The sequence below is a fragment of the Tenrec ecaudatus genome, chromosome 7, assembly GCF_050624435.1.
Source record: "Tenrec ecaudatus isolate mTenEca1 chromosome 7, mTenEca1.hap1, whole genome shotgun sequence".
In the NCBI taxonomy this organism is placed as follows: Eukaryota; Metazoa; Chordata; class Mammalia; order Afrosoricida; family Tenrecidae; genus Tenrec; species Tenrec ecaudatus.
In genome coordinates this window covers 108,530,711-108,547,487 of record NC_134536.1, presented here as the reverse complement: position 1 = coordinate 108,547,487, position 16,777 = coordinate 108,530,711, and the positions used below count along the sequence as shown (strand labels likewise).

Sequence of the window (16,777 nt, the reverse complement as noted above, 5' to 3'; positions counted from 1 at the left end):
TAACCGTGGCAAAACTATCAAATGTCTTTTTCTGTCAACATCATTGTTTGCCATCCTCTCTCTTATCATATATTGTAATGTGTAAGTTAACACTTTGACTTCCTCTGTAACCTATGATTTCCCCTCTCTCTTTCCCTTCACTGGCAATCATCAAAGAATAAGATGGCAACATATGTACAAATGTGCTTGACACAATGGATGGATGGATGGATTGTGAAAAGAGCTGTAAAGCCCCCAATAATATTTTTTTAAAGAAGGAATGTTACTTTCAGTGTTAAAACCTCTTCTTGGTTCTTTAATGATTACGACCTCACACAATATTTGTCCTTTTGTGGTTGGGTAACTTCATTTGGCATAATGTTGTCCAAATCCATTCGTGTCATGAGTGTTTCACAGACTCGCCCTATTCTCGAGCATGGTGGAGTATTCGGTTGTGTATATGTATTCATGCATTCCTCCACTGATGGACATCCAGTTGTTCCAATGCTTTGCTCTGCCGAAGCTATGTTTTCCCTCTCACCAAGATGCCGAGATGAACAGGGACAATAACACCTGCTTCCTGTTTTTTTTCTCTCAGGATGTTTCCTGAAGAGACCAGAAAGGTAGGCTGGAGTCAGCTGAAGACTTGCTCCCTTGAGGCTTGATGGTTGATTCCAGCTACTGGCTGGGTCTGCAGCTGGGGCCTTGCCAGAAAAGCTGCATGTGGTCTCAACATGTAGCTGCTTGGACTTCATGACAGCTGGTGTCTCCTCAGTCATTCCTTCAGGAGCCAGGTCTGAGCAGAGAGATGCTATGATTTATTTATGGATAATTTGGTTATTTTTTAACAATGGGACAGTGGCACCAGTTAGTACTGTGTAGGCTCAGAGTATTCTATAGATCTTGTGAGCTTCCATGTCTCCCTGAATTTGCCATTTTAAGTTTTCTTTGTATTATTGGTTTGTGGAAAAGCTCTTTACTTGAGCAGTTTCATCTTTCTCCTGCGGAGTGACTGTGGCCTACATTACCATCAGTAACCCATTACCTAGCCCACATTGCCATCAAGTATTTGAAAAGTATTTGGTTAGTCCAGGAATTTTCCTGGAATGTTTTGTCAAATCCAATTAAACATATATATTTATGTCTACATCTAAAGTCTCAGTTCTCTCCCATTCATCTTTCGGTTATCCGTTAGTTGGTATGCTTAGTTTTAATAAGTATAGATTTTTGTTAACTTTTGAAGGCAGGTATGAGTCCTCCAATTCTTTTGTTTTTATTGATACTGTTTTGGTTATTCCCGATATTTCCCATAGGGATGTAGAAAATCTTATATGCAAATTAGAAATTTTTCAAAATATCACTTTTAGAATGTTCACTAGCACTATTTGAAATATATAGTTCAATTTCAGGAAAATTGTTTATTAATATTCATTCTTTCTTTCAAATTATGATCAATATATTTATGTATGTATACAAAATATTTGAAATGTAGTATTAAAGAAAAATTTAATGTTTCTTTAGTATTCTGTGAAGGGAACCTAAACATATTTTGACTTTTTGATCAATGTGCTCTAAATATTTTATTTGTTATTGTAACATAATTGGAAATAAATATTTCTAATTATTTCATCTCCACATATGAAAATATTGTGGATTATATGACCTTTATACACTGAGGTCTTACTAAACTTATTTTTAAGTCTCTTTTTTGTTGAGACAAAGTGAAGATTTTCTATTTGCTTAATAAACAATTTTATTGTCTGTAAATAAAGTTATTGTTTATATATTTAAAATTTTGTTCCTTTGATTTTATTCTAATTGCAATGTATAAGACTTACAATACACTGTTTAAAAATTAAAGAGACCAAACCAAAAACCAAGCTCACTGCCTTTGAATCAATGGTGACTCATTGCGGCCTGTGGGTTTCTGAGACCATAACTGTCTATGAGAGTAGAAAGCCCAGTCTTTCTCCTGCAGGCCTGCTGACCATTGCTTTGCAGCCCGATGCATAACCACTGCATCGCCACGGTTCCCCATTACAGGGACACCCTTCATGTTTTCCTGCTCTCAAGGGGAAACAGTCAACATTGTAAACAGATATTAGCTGTAGGTTATTTATTTATTGATTTTAATAGCTATCTTTTGTCAAGATAAGAAAGTTTCTGTCCACTAATACAATTCTAACTTGGGGGGAAAATGATGAGTAATTTTGCCAAATGCTTTTTTCCTGCATTTGAATATAATGATGTTTCAGTTTGTTTAATATTCTAGAGCTTCAAAACTAAACCAAGTTTTGCACTGTTTTTATAAATATAATATAAATTAATCATTCATATAATTTTTGATTTAAGAATAAATTTTATGATATTTAATATATATACATATGCATGTAAAATTTTATCTGAAGTTTTATTTTCCACAATGCTTTTGTTAGGGTGTGACATAATGGTTATACAACTCTACCTTTTGAAATATATGATGGATTATGGGCATTATTTTATTGTATTGTGTTCACTGGAATTCATCAGTGAAATCACCTTGCTTGGACTTATTGTTGTGTGTTTTTTTTTAAAGATTCAATTACCACTACATATATAAGGACATTTAGTTTCCAATTCCTCTCAGATATGATTAATTGTGAATTTCAAAGTATTTGTTTCATTTTGCTTGTAGAAGTTTTAGTATAAAGTTCATAATATTTTTCTTTTTGTAGCTTTGAGAGGAGGGTCAAAGATACTTTATAGAATACTGAAACATTATCATTCTATAGTCCCAACCACATTCATCATTGATAACAATATGTTAAGTTCAAGTAGAACAAACAAGTGACCATAAATCGTGACTGCTTAGCTTCAAAAGAAAAGGATTCCTTCAGATGTTTCAGAACCATGTTCCTGACTTCTCTCTGCTCGGGTGTGGGGGGTGAGTGAAGAAGAAAGGTCTGAGTGGGTAATTAAAGGAAAATCAGGTAATTCCGTATGAGGGACATTTGGACAACATCAACACAACTCACAGTTTGTCAAAATCCATGAACGCACCAACTCATTCCGATGTCTCACTACATATTGAAAAATCATTAGGGAGATGGTCCAGAAATTGTATCCTTTACACATAAAATAACTATGTCCAGACTTGACAGTGAGTAATTCTTCCTTAGGCAAGAAACCTTAAAAATATCTGTAAGGTAAAAATATATCCATTCTTTCATTCCAAATATGTTAAATTTTAATTTCTCTTTTCTCCTTAATCATATAGGTTTTCATCAATACTATTGTATTTGTTTTTCAAGAAATACTCTATATACTATTGCCTATAATATATATTTCCTCTATTATTTCTGTTTCATTTATATATTCTGTTTATTCATATTTTTCTAATTACTTTTAATTTAATTTAATAATGACTTTCTCAATTTAATATGAAGATTTAATGCTGACTTGCAAAAATTTTTACTAGACATGTTTCTCATGAAAATCCAGCTGTCACAGAGATGGAGACAGAAAGAGTGATCCTTTCCCTCTATTACTAATGTGCATTTTTCAAACTGATTTAATATTTTTATTTATATTACTGATTATGATGAGTCTAGCATTATTGATTATGATGTCCCTACATGATTTTCATTATATATATCCTACTTGGAGAGTAGCATATACCTTCTTCATTGATAAAGTAATTCTTTTCATCAAATTTAAGAATTTCAAGCTGTTATTTTGAAGTAAAATGATTTATCTTTTTCCTCCTGAGACTCCAGTTGAACAAATGGCCGACTCGTTGGTTGACATGTGAACACTGAGACCTTGATGGTATTATTTCAGGCTTGCTCCCCCCACTTTTTATTTGATGATTTCTGTTGTTCAATATTTTAAGTTAGTTATACAGCTTTCAATCATTCTATGTTTTCTTTTAAGTATATACATTTAATTTTAAAATAGTTTATATTTTCCTTTAAATTTATAAGCATAAATAGTTGCTTTAACCTACTTATGTTTTAATTCTAAGATTTGAGTCTCCTCTGTATTAATTGCTATTGCAGTTTCCTTTTGAATGAGAATTTGTAACATATTCCTGCTTCTTCTCATAATACGTAAGGTTAAATTGTGGATTGGTCACTGTTTGAAGCAATACAATGTGGAGACTCTCAATGTTGTTCTCTTTTTTATTAGAATATTGACTTGGTCTTTGTGAAATATATAGCATTTTTCATAAGTCACTTCGAATATTCTCAAACTGGTACTCCATTAAAATAAAACCAAGCTTTACCTTAAGCAACTATTTGCAGATGTAAGAAACAAATATTCTCTTGGACTTAAATCTGAAATGGTCAGTGTAACAAAAGTGGGGGACGAATTTCCCAAATTCATGGACTTCAAAGTCATCGCACTTTGTCTGAATCTCAATTGCCTTCTCGGTTGTCTCATAAGTGGCAATTTTAGGTGTATTTTATATTTACCATCTAATGTCATATTATTTGCTCTTTGTTACAGGTTTAGTTTCTGAAGTCTAACAGCCTTGTCTTAGTGAATGTTTGTCATTGAACTTTACCCTTTTGCACAACCCTCATTATTTTTTATTCAGAATTCTTCTCTTTGTTCCAACTGCCACTGAGTCAATCACAATTTGTAGTGACCGTGTATATTTCTGGTTTGGAACTCTTTATGAGAGTAGAAAGCCTCATTTTTTTCCCCTCAGAATGGCTGCTGGATTCAAACTGCTCACCGTATTAGCAGCCCAACTCTATACCATCAGGGCTTTGTTAATTTGTATAAATGAACCTTTTCACACATGCTAGTCATAAAGGTTTCCTTTATTTTCACACATTTCCCTTTCTCACTAGTATTTTAGAGGTATAATCTTGCATAGAATAATGAAATTCCAATTACTGGAATTATCAAATATCACATGGAGGCAACTTATTATTTCTCAAGAAGCTATATACTGTCTCTGCAGTTGTACTGCTTCATACTTATTTTTGTGATATGACTGCTGAAGATATGAGTGCCATTAGAAATAGCTAAGTGAAAAAATTAGATGGTACATGGTTATCAGAAAAAAGACTCTATTTGGTCCTAAAAGCTTTAAAAGACAAGCAATCATCTAAGGAAGGTGTCAACAAACTTATGCAGAGGAAGCATTCCAGCCAGTGTGACTAAGGATTTTTAATAAAATTCAGGATCTAAACAGGAGATTTTATTATAGTTTAAATTTCCAAGCATTGAATATACTTGCAGAAGGCTAAACTCTGGAAAGGAAGTTCAAAATGTACTTATGAGTCTCCACATTATTCTACCCTCCAATGAATTATTTCTGTTCATTAACAAACTGTATGAAGAACCATACTCTCAAGCATAAGCTTTAGAGAATAGATTGCTTTCGCTGCCCTTGTTGAATCAGGGAGAAGTGGCATCACTTTTAAGGATTTTGCCCAGGTGTGCTAGTGTCCCGTGCATCACATTCTGAGTACCTTGGTCAGAGGGCCCTGGACGAATCTTATGAACTAGCCTGTCTAACCTATTGAACATATCACAATCTTCATCATGTTTTGCTTCTGTCATCCTACCACCAACTGTGATGTATCGACCTGTCACCACACATGCTTTCCCATGTCCTTTTAATGTCTCAAAAGCTCTGCAAATGCTTGATCCTCTTTACAGCCTTGTGCTAATGGTTTTCTTCATCCAGATGACATGGCGTGTATTTTTTTTTTCTTATTTAAGGTTTAATCAATGTTCTTCTTAAATTATATTGGAGATTTGAAATTTTTCCAACCCTAAAACACTTTGAACATGTTGTTAAAGTACATTCTTATCAGCATAAATATTTAGAATCAGTTATAGTTTTTGTTAGGACCAAACTCATGATAATCCAGTCAATTCCTCTCATAGGGACACTCTATAGAACAGGGTAAAATTACTGCCATGAACATAGTTGTTTTCAGGAGTAGAAACTCTTATTTTCTCCCATGTAGTAACTGGTGGTCAAGCAAACCACCAGGTCTACGTTTGTGAGGACGGGACAGAGGAAATCTTGTGGCATTATCTAGGGACCCTAGCTTGGAAAATACAAAGACTCAACTTCCATTACTGTGGTTGGCAGCAGTTGAAATCTGACAACTGTCGGTGCCTTATAATGGTAGACTTCCACCTGGACTCTAAATCCTCAGCTATACATATACACAAATAAAGTTGAAGATCATGAAATTGGTAGTAAAGAGAGAAAAGAGCAAAGTGGAGATCAGAAGAGATTGAAACTTGCTCTTAAACACAGATTAGCCAAAGCTAAGGAAATGATTAGATAAAAGAGATGAACAGGAGATGCTAAAGGGCAACTCTAACACACAGCACACATTATAAAAAATGTGCAAATACTTAAAGTTAGCGTGGACGAACCCCCCAACACCAGCGGTGGGAGTGGCGACACCGGGAGGGAAGGGGGTGTAGAAAGGGAGAACCGATCTTGGAGATCTATGTGTGACCTCCTCTCTGGGAGATGGGCAATTGGAGGGTGGGTGAGGGGAGACGCCGGGCAGTGTAAGATAAGATATAATAATTATTTACAAACTATTAAGGGACCAGGGGGAAGGGGAGAGCAGTGAGGGAGGGGGAGGGGAAAAAAAGGGAAACCGATCTGATTCCAGGCACCCAAGTAGAAGGTGAATTTTGAGAATGATGAGTGCAACGAATGTATAAGGGTGCTTTGCTCAATTGATGTATGTACAGACTGTGATAAGAGCCTTATGAGCCCCAATAAAAATATTTATTACTGTCATTTTGACTTGGTATAAATTGAAAAGTGTAGAATTCTTATGAGATGAGCTCGAGTGAAGGAAGAAGTCTTCAGAAGTGGATAGGCCTGTATACAGGTCACATCATACTGTGTTAATTTTATTTAACAATGGGTTCTATGCTTTAGTAGCAATGATTTTTTTTCTTATCCTCCTATAAAAGGACTCTACCTGCAAAACACTGAACAACACAGAAGCATCAAAAGAATAATGGGAAAATCAAAGGGTCATTCTATTAAAAATGATAATTTAAGAACTAGCATACTAATAAGGACTGGTAGTTTTGAAGGATGAAGTATGAGCTACAGTGAAGTTATTGACAACAAAACAAATCCAGAGGAACAAACAGAATACTAATTGAGATGTTTCAACAAACTGAGTATAATGTTGAAAATGTTCAATAGCCTATTTGGATCCTGGCCATTTGAGTGAAAGGATCCACATTTGTGCACTCACAAATGTGCATCCGCCTTCCTGTTTAAAAGAAACACAATTTCACAGAGTGTGAAATATTGGACAATGTCATGACATCACATTTAGGTAAAATTTTGCTGATGATAAAACAAAAATAGTTGTAGTGATACCTTGAGGGAGCTACCAATAATTGAAGCTGAATTTAGAGTAGATCATGAAATGATGAATATCCTTGATGATGCCAGATAGATCTTGGCTTAAAATAGACAACATCAGAAAGATACTGAATTGTGTTTTATTGATCCACAAAGTCATTCAGCTCTATGGATACTAACAAATTATTAATAACATTAGATGCACAAGAATTCCAGAACACGTAATACGCTCATGTGGAGACTTGTACATAGAACCAAAACATAGTAGTTCATACAGAACAAGAGTATTGTGCTGAGGTCTGATATCAGGAAAGTATGTGTCTAGGTCGTATCTTTTCACTATCTGTATTCAGTGGATAGCTGGGGAAAATAGTACAAGAAGCTGGACCATGTGAACAGTGCTTGGTCCTGGGCCACATTCACAATTGCTGCTATGCCTGAGCCCATTGTTGCAGCCACTGGGTGGACATAGTGGCTGAAGCAATGGCCTCTAGCACGAAGCTAAACCTGAGCATGGTGCAAGACTGGGCAGTGTTTCCCTCTGTGTTGCTATGCGAAATAAGAGGTGGGGGTAATTTAAATTTAGTAGATACTGTAGGAACCTTTGTATCATAGTGGTTATATGTTGGGCTTTGATCTGCCAGGTCATCAATTCAAAACTACCAGCCTGCTTAGCAGGAGAAAGATGGGGCTTTCAACTCCCATGAAGGGTGCAGTCTCAGAAACAGGCAGTTCTGCCCTGTCCTATAGTGTCTCTATTTGTGGGGATCAACTCGATTGTAGTGGGTTTTGAGTTTATTTTTCTATTTTTCATGTGTCTGGGTAAGCACTATTTAATAATGGAAATATCCATGACTCAAACACACTAGCTATTACACAATAGAAAGATATGACAGTGTGCTTCCTCAGAGACTTAAAGACTTGGAAATATGTATTTCAAGACAATTTTACTATATCCTGCAGATTTGAGATAATTATGTATCCATTTAATGATCACACCTCTACAACCACAGGAAAGTACCAATATCAATAATATTCATTGAACATTCTCTCTCTCCAAATGGGATCAAGTTCTTATTTGACTAAACTGACATGGGGAGTACACCATGTAAACTGCTCTAATTCATACTGAAATACACCAGGTACATAAAATGAAGGAAGGTCAGAGAAAAAGATAAATATATCAAATTTCTGATTGGAAATGAATGAAAAATAATTTACATGAATACTTCTGAAAATAATTTTAACCAGTACAAACAGTTTTGAAAGACTCTTTAGTCCAATATTTCTGCTTTGTGTCAGAATATTAATTTTTAATATTGTATTCTTATTTCATGTGGCATTATTTCAATGATTTTTATTATAGCTGAATAGAGATGTTTTTCTTACATTTTATATATATATAGCCTTGGCCTCTTTGTTTCCAACAGTTGCATTCCAATCACTAATCATTATCAGTGCATCTTGAAGCCATGTTGGATCAATTTCAGACTGAAGATCTTGGTATAATTTTTTTAATTTCTACACCACTGTTTCAGGGTTTGTGCATACATTTGATTTATCATTATCTTGGTTGGATTTCCTTGAATCATTCCTGTCACAGACAGCATTGTACTTCCAGATAGGTCTTGAAATGCCCATCTTGCCAATGCATGCACTGCCATGCTCGTGTCATTCCAGCACAGTAAACTGCATGATTTTCTGATTTACACTGAGCAATACTAGTCCATTTCAGCTCACTGATGCCTAGAATGTTGACTTTTACACATTACACATGATTTATTATAACTTTCAAATTTCCTTGATTCAAAATCATTCCAAGTTCCAATTATGAATAGATGTTTGCATTTGTTTTTCTCATTTTGAGTGTGTCCCATCATTAAATAAAGTTCCCATAAGGCTTTACTCCCACAGGCTTTACTCAATCCATGCCACTATTGCTGACTCGAGTTTAGGTTGGCAGCGCTCTCTCATGCATATTTTTAGTGTCTTCTGACTTGAGGGGCTCATCTTGTGGCATTATTTCTGACATAGTTCTCCTTTTTAATTTAGATTTAAATATCTGACTATCTTTCCATGGCTAATTCTTCATAAGGGGACAGCCTATTCACTTCTTCTTTGTAGTCTTTCTTAGGTTGGAAGCTCTGCTATTCCTTATCCCATATCTGACTTTCACATGCATAGGAGGCTATTAAAAATGCCATGGCTTCAGTCAAAGGCACCTTGGTCCACAATGTACTTCCCACTGTGGGTGATCATGCAGCTATTTGATATATACTGGTGACATAGCTTCCAACATCACAGCAAAACACAAGCCATCAATCACAAAAGGTCACTGACACGATGATTGGCATGTGGTGGCAGTAAAGATTCGCTTAGGAAAGCTACTTAGGTTTAGGAAATGATTTGCTCAAACAGCCCAACACTGAGTTTCTTAAGCCTGACCTACAATAATCATATCTAACGCTGTTCCTCCTTCTACTCTCTTGATCAAAATACACTGTACATTACTATCATTTTTACTATTGAGAAAGTGACATAGGGTCAAATGTGACCCCCTCAGCTACCTAATGGAAAATATCATCCAACTCCATAGAAGTCCACTATTGGTTTTCCTGAGGCAGGGTTCAGACATAGCTCTACCCTCCAACCTTTTTACTTTACTCTGACAACAATCTTTCCTCCTACAGCAGCTTATGTCTTTGCTGAGTTTGATAATTGTGTTAGTCTGGGTAAACTAGGGAAACAAATTCACAGAAACTCATATGAATAAGCAAAGTTTTATATAAAGGGTAAGTGTACATTACGAAAGCATCCCAACCAAGTGCTACTCAATTGCATAGGCCCAACATTAGCCCATATGTCTGAACCAACCTACAAAGTCCTCCTAAATTTCACAAAACACACACTATGCTGCCGACTGCACAAGGAAAGTCCAAGCAGTGAACGTGTAAGCATATCAGTGCTGGCAGGGGTCTCCACACGGGTGCTCCAGCACCCAGGGCTACATCGGGTTAAGTCCATGCAGCTTCTCCTTAGGGATGTCTTGCAGGAAGTAAGCCTTGCAAGCTGATGCAGGGAACTGGCGAAGGCAGCTTCACCCTGGTGTGACCATCAGAAAGCAAGAGACCCAAGAACTAGAAAGCCGAGGTTCACAGAGGCATTTATCTCTCCACTCTTCAATTAAACCCACATGTGTTTATCACAGTAAACCTTAACTATCTCAATAATCCACTGGAGTGTCCACACAAAGCTACAGATAGTATCTAAAATTATTGGGGAAGTAAATAGGTCATATGTCAGAATCAGCAAATATTAAGGATATAGTTCATTTCTCCACAAGGTCTTTCTCCTCCATGCCAAAAGACATGGCTTTCTCTCTGGTCTTTAGCCTCTTCGTCAATGAGGACCTTGAGCTCTGTATATCTTGCTTGAGCAAGAGACACATAACTCTTTTTGCGCTAATAAATGCCCCAAATTCATCCCATTCTGCAAGCCAGCTCTATCACTCAATGTACTTAGCTTTATTCATTCCCTCAGCCCCACATGGTGTCACAGTTTCAGGACATCCTCTGGCACCTTTGCTGTGGTCCCTAATTCTCCACACAGGAATCTATGATGTTCTTGGCTGGTGGGTTTTCTTTCTCAATAGTCAATGGATTCTCATAGCCTGCTTCTGACTCAGGTTCACTGTACAACCAATAGAATGGCCAACAGAACAATCCCTCGTGAGCATCCTTACATACGCTCTTTACATTCTCCCACTTGCTTATTTGATGGGAATAACAAATACTCTGTACAGAAAAGCCATAGGAAGTAATTTCACTTCACCAAAAGTATCACTACCAGGTAAGTTAAACTTTCTTTTTATTAAATCACATTTTTTTGACTTATCTTCTTGGTATTTCTTTCCAGGTGTCTAAACTACCCATTAAAGTTTTTTTCTAAGTACCCTAATATTGTATGTGCCTTGTACTTCTTAATATTTCTTTTCACATGTTTTTGTTGACACAATTTTGAGTGAAATATCAAGGACAGATAGTGGTTTCCGTAAGCCCTCACTTGAGCCTCAGACTGTGTACTTGTTTAGAGATTGTTTTTAGATTGCCCTTCCTCTGACTTGTCTGTTTGCCAACTACCTTCTTTTGGAAACCCTTTCCTATATAATCAATAAGTAATTACCTCTCATTTACTTACTAACGATATCACTCTAGCCTCACAATTATTACTTATCAATTGTTTTACAGGTCTCAAAACAATATTCATTCAGAACATCATTCAAACTCACAATCTTTTCCTCTACAACTCTGGAAAGTATTTCAAGCAAATTCTAAGTCTCTTTCTCAACCACAAAATTATTTGAATTCTATTCCAATCCTAATTCTATTTTTATCTTATCATGCTGCTTACCCAAATATTATATACATGAGAATCTCATCAACTGACTACATGAAATTCAGAATGTAGCTGAAAATGTCCATGCTTAAGAGTTCCACTTTAAAAATAAACAATAGGTATTTTTTAATAAAATAAAATATTTTGATTATTAATATATAAAGAATTTAACTTTTAGATATTATAAGGAACACCCAAAATTTTAAACATGAAACTTGTTTTTTTGCAGCAGGTTATGAGTTCAACTAATGTTTTAAAATGACATAATTTAAAACCAACAACAAAAAACAAACTTACCTGTATATTGTGAGTGATAAGTAGATTCATACCCTTGTTTATTCCATTCTCCATTTTTATTAGGGCAACTTCCATTAATTTGGTGTAGCTTGTAAAAACATACAAGTTCTGGGCAGAATTTTCCAGAAAGTGGAGTCTGACAGTGGCAGGTACAGGTGTTGTCTGAAATCTTACGGAGACATTTTTCATGCCCAGAGCAGAAATCTGAATTCATATATTCCAGGCAGAGTTGTTGGTCAACTGTCACATTTAATAGAAGTCCAGGCTGACAAAACAATTGATCACATTCCACTAAAGTAATAAAATAATGTCTCTCAAACTTAAGCCACTCAGTAATAACACAGTTTATTCTTAGTTTGTGACAATAGATTAATTGATCTTCATTTGTAGTATTCTGAAGACCATCAATAAAAGATTCATATATATTCATCAAATTTATTTCTGGATACAGATGAGAAGACACAGTAGAATTTATAAAGGTATCTTCCAAGTTAATTTGGAAAGTCAAAATCTGTGAAAAGCCTTGGTTTTCTGAAGTATTCTTCTTACTGTTTGCATTCTAGAATACACACTCTCCAGTGAAACCCAGGAAACTGTTTTTTAGTAATGTCCAGTTCACCGTCTTGGATGTGCATCCTGGCTGCCATGCTTCCACCAGCTTCCATTTACATGTCATTTTTTCACTCGTAAGACAGTTGTGAAGAACAACCATGCTGAAAAGCACAATTGATTTATTTGTCATTTTGGAACAATTGCAATTTATAGTCTACTATGAAAGTGTTGTACAAAAATTGTAGAAAACTATGTGCTTTTATTATTTCCAGAAATTTCCAAGCAGATATTTTATGTTGTTTTTCAGGGTTGACTTAATGACTTTTTCTACAATAAAGTGCAAGTGGCTTTGATGACAGTAGAACAGGTTCCAGAAACAGTAGTGTTTAAATGTTTTCAATGTACCTTTGAAGGAAAAAAAAAGTAGATTATTAATGAGATTCTTCCTACACAATGAGCTAGCCAACATTTAGTTGTTTTCCTAAATGAAACAAGGACTTGCACTGCAAGGATAGGGGTACTAATAGCTTAGCACCTTTCTTTGGAGAATCAATGTTAGGGAAAACATGAGCACAAACCATTGCACCTGAGCCTTCCCTGCATAGCTACTCTGCTTCTGTGCATACTAAGCTAGAAAATGATGGTGGGGTGGCTTGTTTCACTCCGTCACAAGCTTGAACCAAACTGAAATACAGCAATAGCTAGGCTACTTCTTTTATACATGGATTTGAAAATTGTAAATGCAAATAATCTTCCTATGATTCATTTTCAAAAACTACCTTACAAACAAGGAACTATACTTTGTTTATAACATTTTCATAAAATTCTATGTCTTTGCTTTTTGTTTGTGAAATATCATGTTGCTCAAGATGACAATCTGGGTTCTCAAGTGTTCAAAGTTCTCATAGAAAGGTGTGTTGTACAAACAACTGAATTGGAAGACATACAATGAAATGATGGAAGGATTGTATGCAGAATTAAAATTGTAGCAGCTTTCTCTTTCATTTCCCACTATTGGAATGAAAGTAGAGGTTAGGGTATTAATTGTATTGGAGGGAATTGTTACCATCTAAAAGACAAGCAATGATTCTAAGAAAAGATACTCACCTAATTAAAATAAAAAACACCACCAACAGAATTATTGTCACCTTTCTCTATGCAAATTACTCTATCATTCAGTAAAGAAATAAACTGTAGTCACCGGGAAAAAAAATCAAATTCTAAATATAAAGGTAAACAGGTGAACTGGAAAAAGCATGTTCTTTAAATCTATTATTTTATCATATTGTATCACATGCCATTATATCATATCACACATATTATATTAAGACCAGGGCTTAGTATGTTAATTAACTCAAGTGTTTATATGGCCTAAGCACATTCTACTCATTCAACAAATAGTATATTTTGTTATTGTCTAATTCCCCACAGTAAGTGCTGTGTTTTGGATTGAAACTTATCTTTTTTCAGGTCAAAATCTCAGCTTTTTTATGATGCCATGACCCAGTTAAATATTGCTAAATTAATTATCATGTTATGCAAATATCTTAAAAACTGAATAGTTAAACCATATGAAATATAATGGTAAGACTAATATATTAAATGGTATTTTATTTTATCTATAAATATAATTATAATGATAAATTACCTCTGTGAATTCAATGGTGAACCTTATTAATCTATAAATTATAAGCTTATATAAGTAATATATTGCTTTACTCTACACTTTGGAAGGTAGAATTATTATAAAATGAAAGGTTCTATAATATTTTGTTAATTTCTAATATATTAATAATTGTAAAAGGGGTTGCTAGTGTTGTTGTCAGGAAAATATTGGACAGTTAACTGAACGTCAGTGGTTCAAACACCTGAACAACTACATATGAGAAAGACAAGGCTGTCTGCTCTGGAAAAAGTTTCCAAAGCCTTGGAAATCTTATGGATGGCAGCACTGACTAGGAATCTACTCCAGACTAGCTGGTTAAAAAATAATTATATAAAGCTCTTGCTTTAAAGAATACATTAAAATAATGTTTTAAACTAGTATATTTGAACCCAAATATTTTTCAGGCAGTGTACTACATAATACTACCACAATACAATATATACTAGTGTAGCCATATAATACTAGTATACTACATTATACTAGTATAATACATTAAATATATAATGTCAATTTTTCAGTGACCAATTATCTCTATAAAGAGCAATAAGATCAGTATGATTCCGAATCAGCTCGTTAAAAATAAACTTGTTTTGTATATTGACCCATCCCGCGGGTCATCAACAGCGTGGGTACCTGAAAGAGGGACTGGGAATGAAGATAGGCAAGAGATGCGGAGAATGGAGACAAGACAGGAGTCTGATCAAGTCTCATTTATTGAGCAAAAGGCAGAGGCTTAAATAGCCAGCGAAGGGCGGGCACCATTACGTCATATGGAAATAAGGTATAGCTGGGGTAGCCAGTAGTCACACACCTACCAAATAAGGAATAAATGGCGGGTGATTATGCTCAAACAGGTCCGCATGCCAATGAGGCATACCGGGTGCCTGGCGGAAGTGCCGCCAGGTGTGTGTTGTCCAATGAGCGTAGCAGCTGCTAGCAATTGGGCACCAATCCTAGCAAAGGTCCAAGTAACTAATGATCGCAGGGGAAGCAAGGGCAGAAAAACCACTGGGCACAATTTATATGACAGAAAACAGAGTAAATACATGAAGGTTGTATATGACTTTGATCCAGGGCTGAGGGATATGCAGTTCCCTACAGTATATTGGTTTATAATATACTAAAAACTTAATTAAAAGATACAAATTAGTCAACCACATCATCAAATACTAAGTGCTACAAAAAGTGTAGTCCAGATGTGTACATTTCTAAACTTACTCGGCTATCTCCTCCTTTTCAGAAGCAATCAAAACACTACTTGCTTCCTCTCCAGGCAATTAACTACATTTAAAGTACAGGTATACAGGATAGATTACAAGTATACAGGATAGAATACAGGTAACAGGATAGAGTACAGGTATACGAAATGGAGTACAGGTATACAGGCTAGAGTACAGGTACAGTTATACGGGATGGAGTACAGATATATGGGATGGAATACAGGTATATGGGGTGGAATACAGGTATATGGGATAGAGTACAGGTATACGGGATAGAGTGTAGGTATGCAGGATGAAGTATAGGTATGCGGGATGGAGTACAGATATACAGGATAGAGTATAGGTATGCAGAATTGAGTACAGGTATACGGGATGGAGTACAGATATACGGGATAGAGTACAGGTATACGTAATAGAGTATAGCTTCACAGGATGAGGTATAGGTATGCAAGGTAGAGTACAGGTATGTGGGATAGAGTACAGTTATACAGGATAGAGTAAAGGTGTACAGGATAGAGTACATGTCTACGAGATGGAGTACAGGTATACGGAATAGATTACAGGTATACAGGATAGAGTACAGGTATATGGGATGGAGTACAGGTATACGGTATGGAGTACAGGTATATGGGATAGAGTACAGGTATACAGGATAGAGTACAGGTATGCGGGATGAAGTATAGTATAGGTATTGGATTTTGGAACCCCACTGTATTATTTCATTGTCCTTCACTTGCTTTGGGAGGCACTGGGAAGGCTCTGAGGAAACATGGTCATTTAATGTAATTTAGGAAAGAGGATTTAAGGTTAGATTTGCAAGAAAAAATAAAGTTGTATGGGAAATTATCAAGAGAGAAGATGTGTTTCAAGAAACTATATATTAATGAAGATTTTTAAGCCAGTGTGATAATAGGTACTTTGAAGAAACAAGATGCTTTGGGTTCTAAATGCAGAGGAGATATGAGCTTTGATGAAAGATAAGCTTTTGCTTTTTGGAGAGATCATATCAAGATTGAATTGACATTGTCAATTAAGAACTTGGATTGCATAAGAGATAGAGGAGAGTCTATTGAAACTTTCACATAGGGTAGATTTTATTTTAATAACATCAGTCTACTTGAAGAACAAGAACTGCATTCGTGGGGACAACCAAAGTGTTGAGATCTTTGCAGAAGTGGAAACAGCACTAATCTAGTTATGCAATAGTGATAACGTGATTAAACCAGTACCAGTGGACATATAACAGCACTGGAGGCCAACAGTGGTAGAATCAAAGTCTTGAGGATTTGGGGCCTAAGGAATAAGAGAAAAACC

General features: G+C 35.5%; 1 protein-coding gene across 1 annotated transcript in view; it reads right to left on the bottom strand.

Moving 5' to 3' along the window:
* The window catches only part of EYS (eyes shut homolog), a 29,046-nt gene extending 16,279 nt beyond the window's left edge, over positions 1-12,767 (bottom strand). The window contains 1 exon segment of the mRNA XM_075553760.1: positions 12,026-12,767. Coding sequence (XP_075409875.1) covers positions 12,026-12,767 — 742 coding nt within the window.
* Between the last annotated feature and the right edge of the window lie 4,010 nt (positions 12,768-16,777).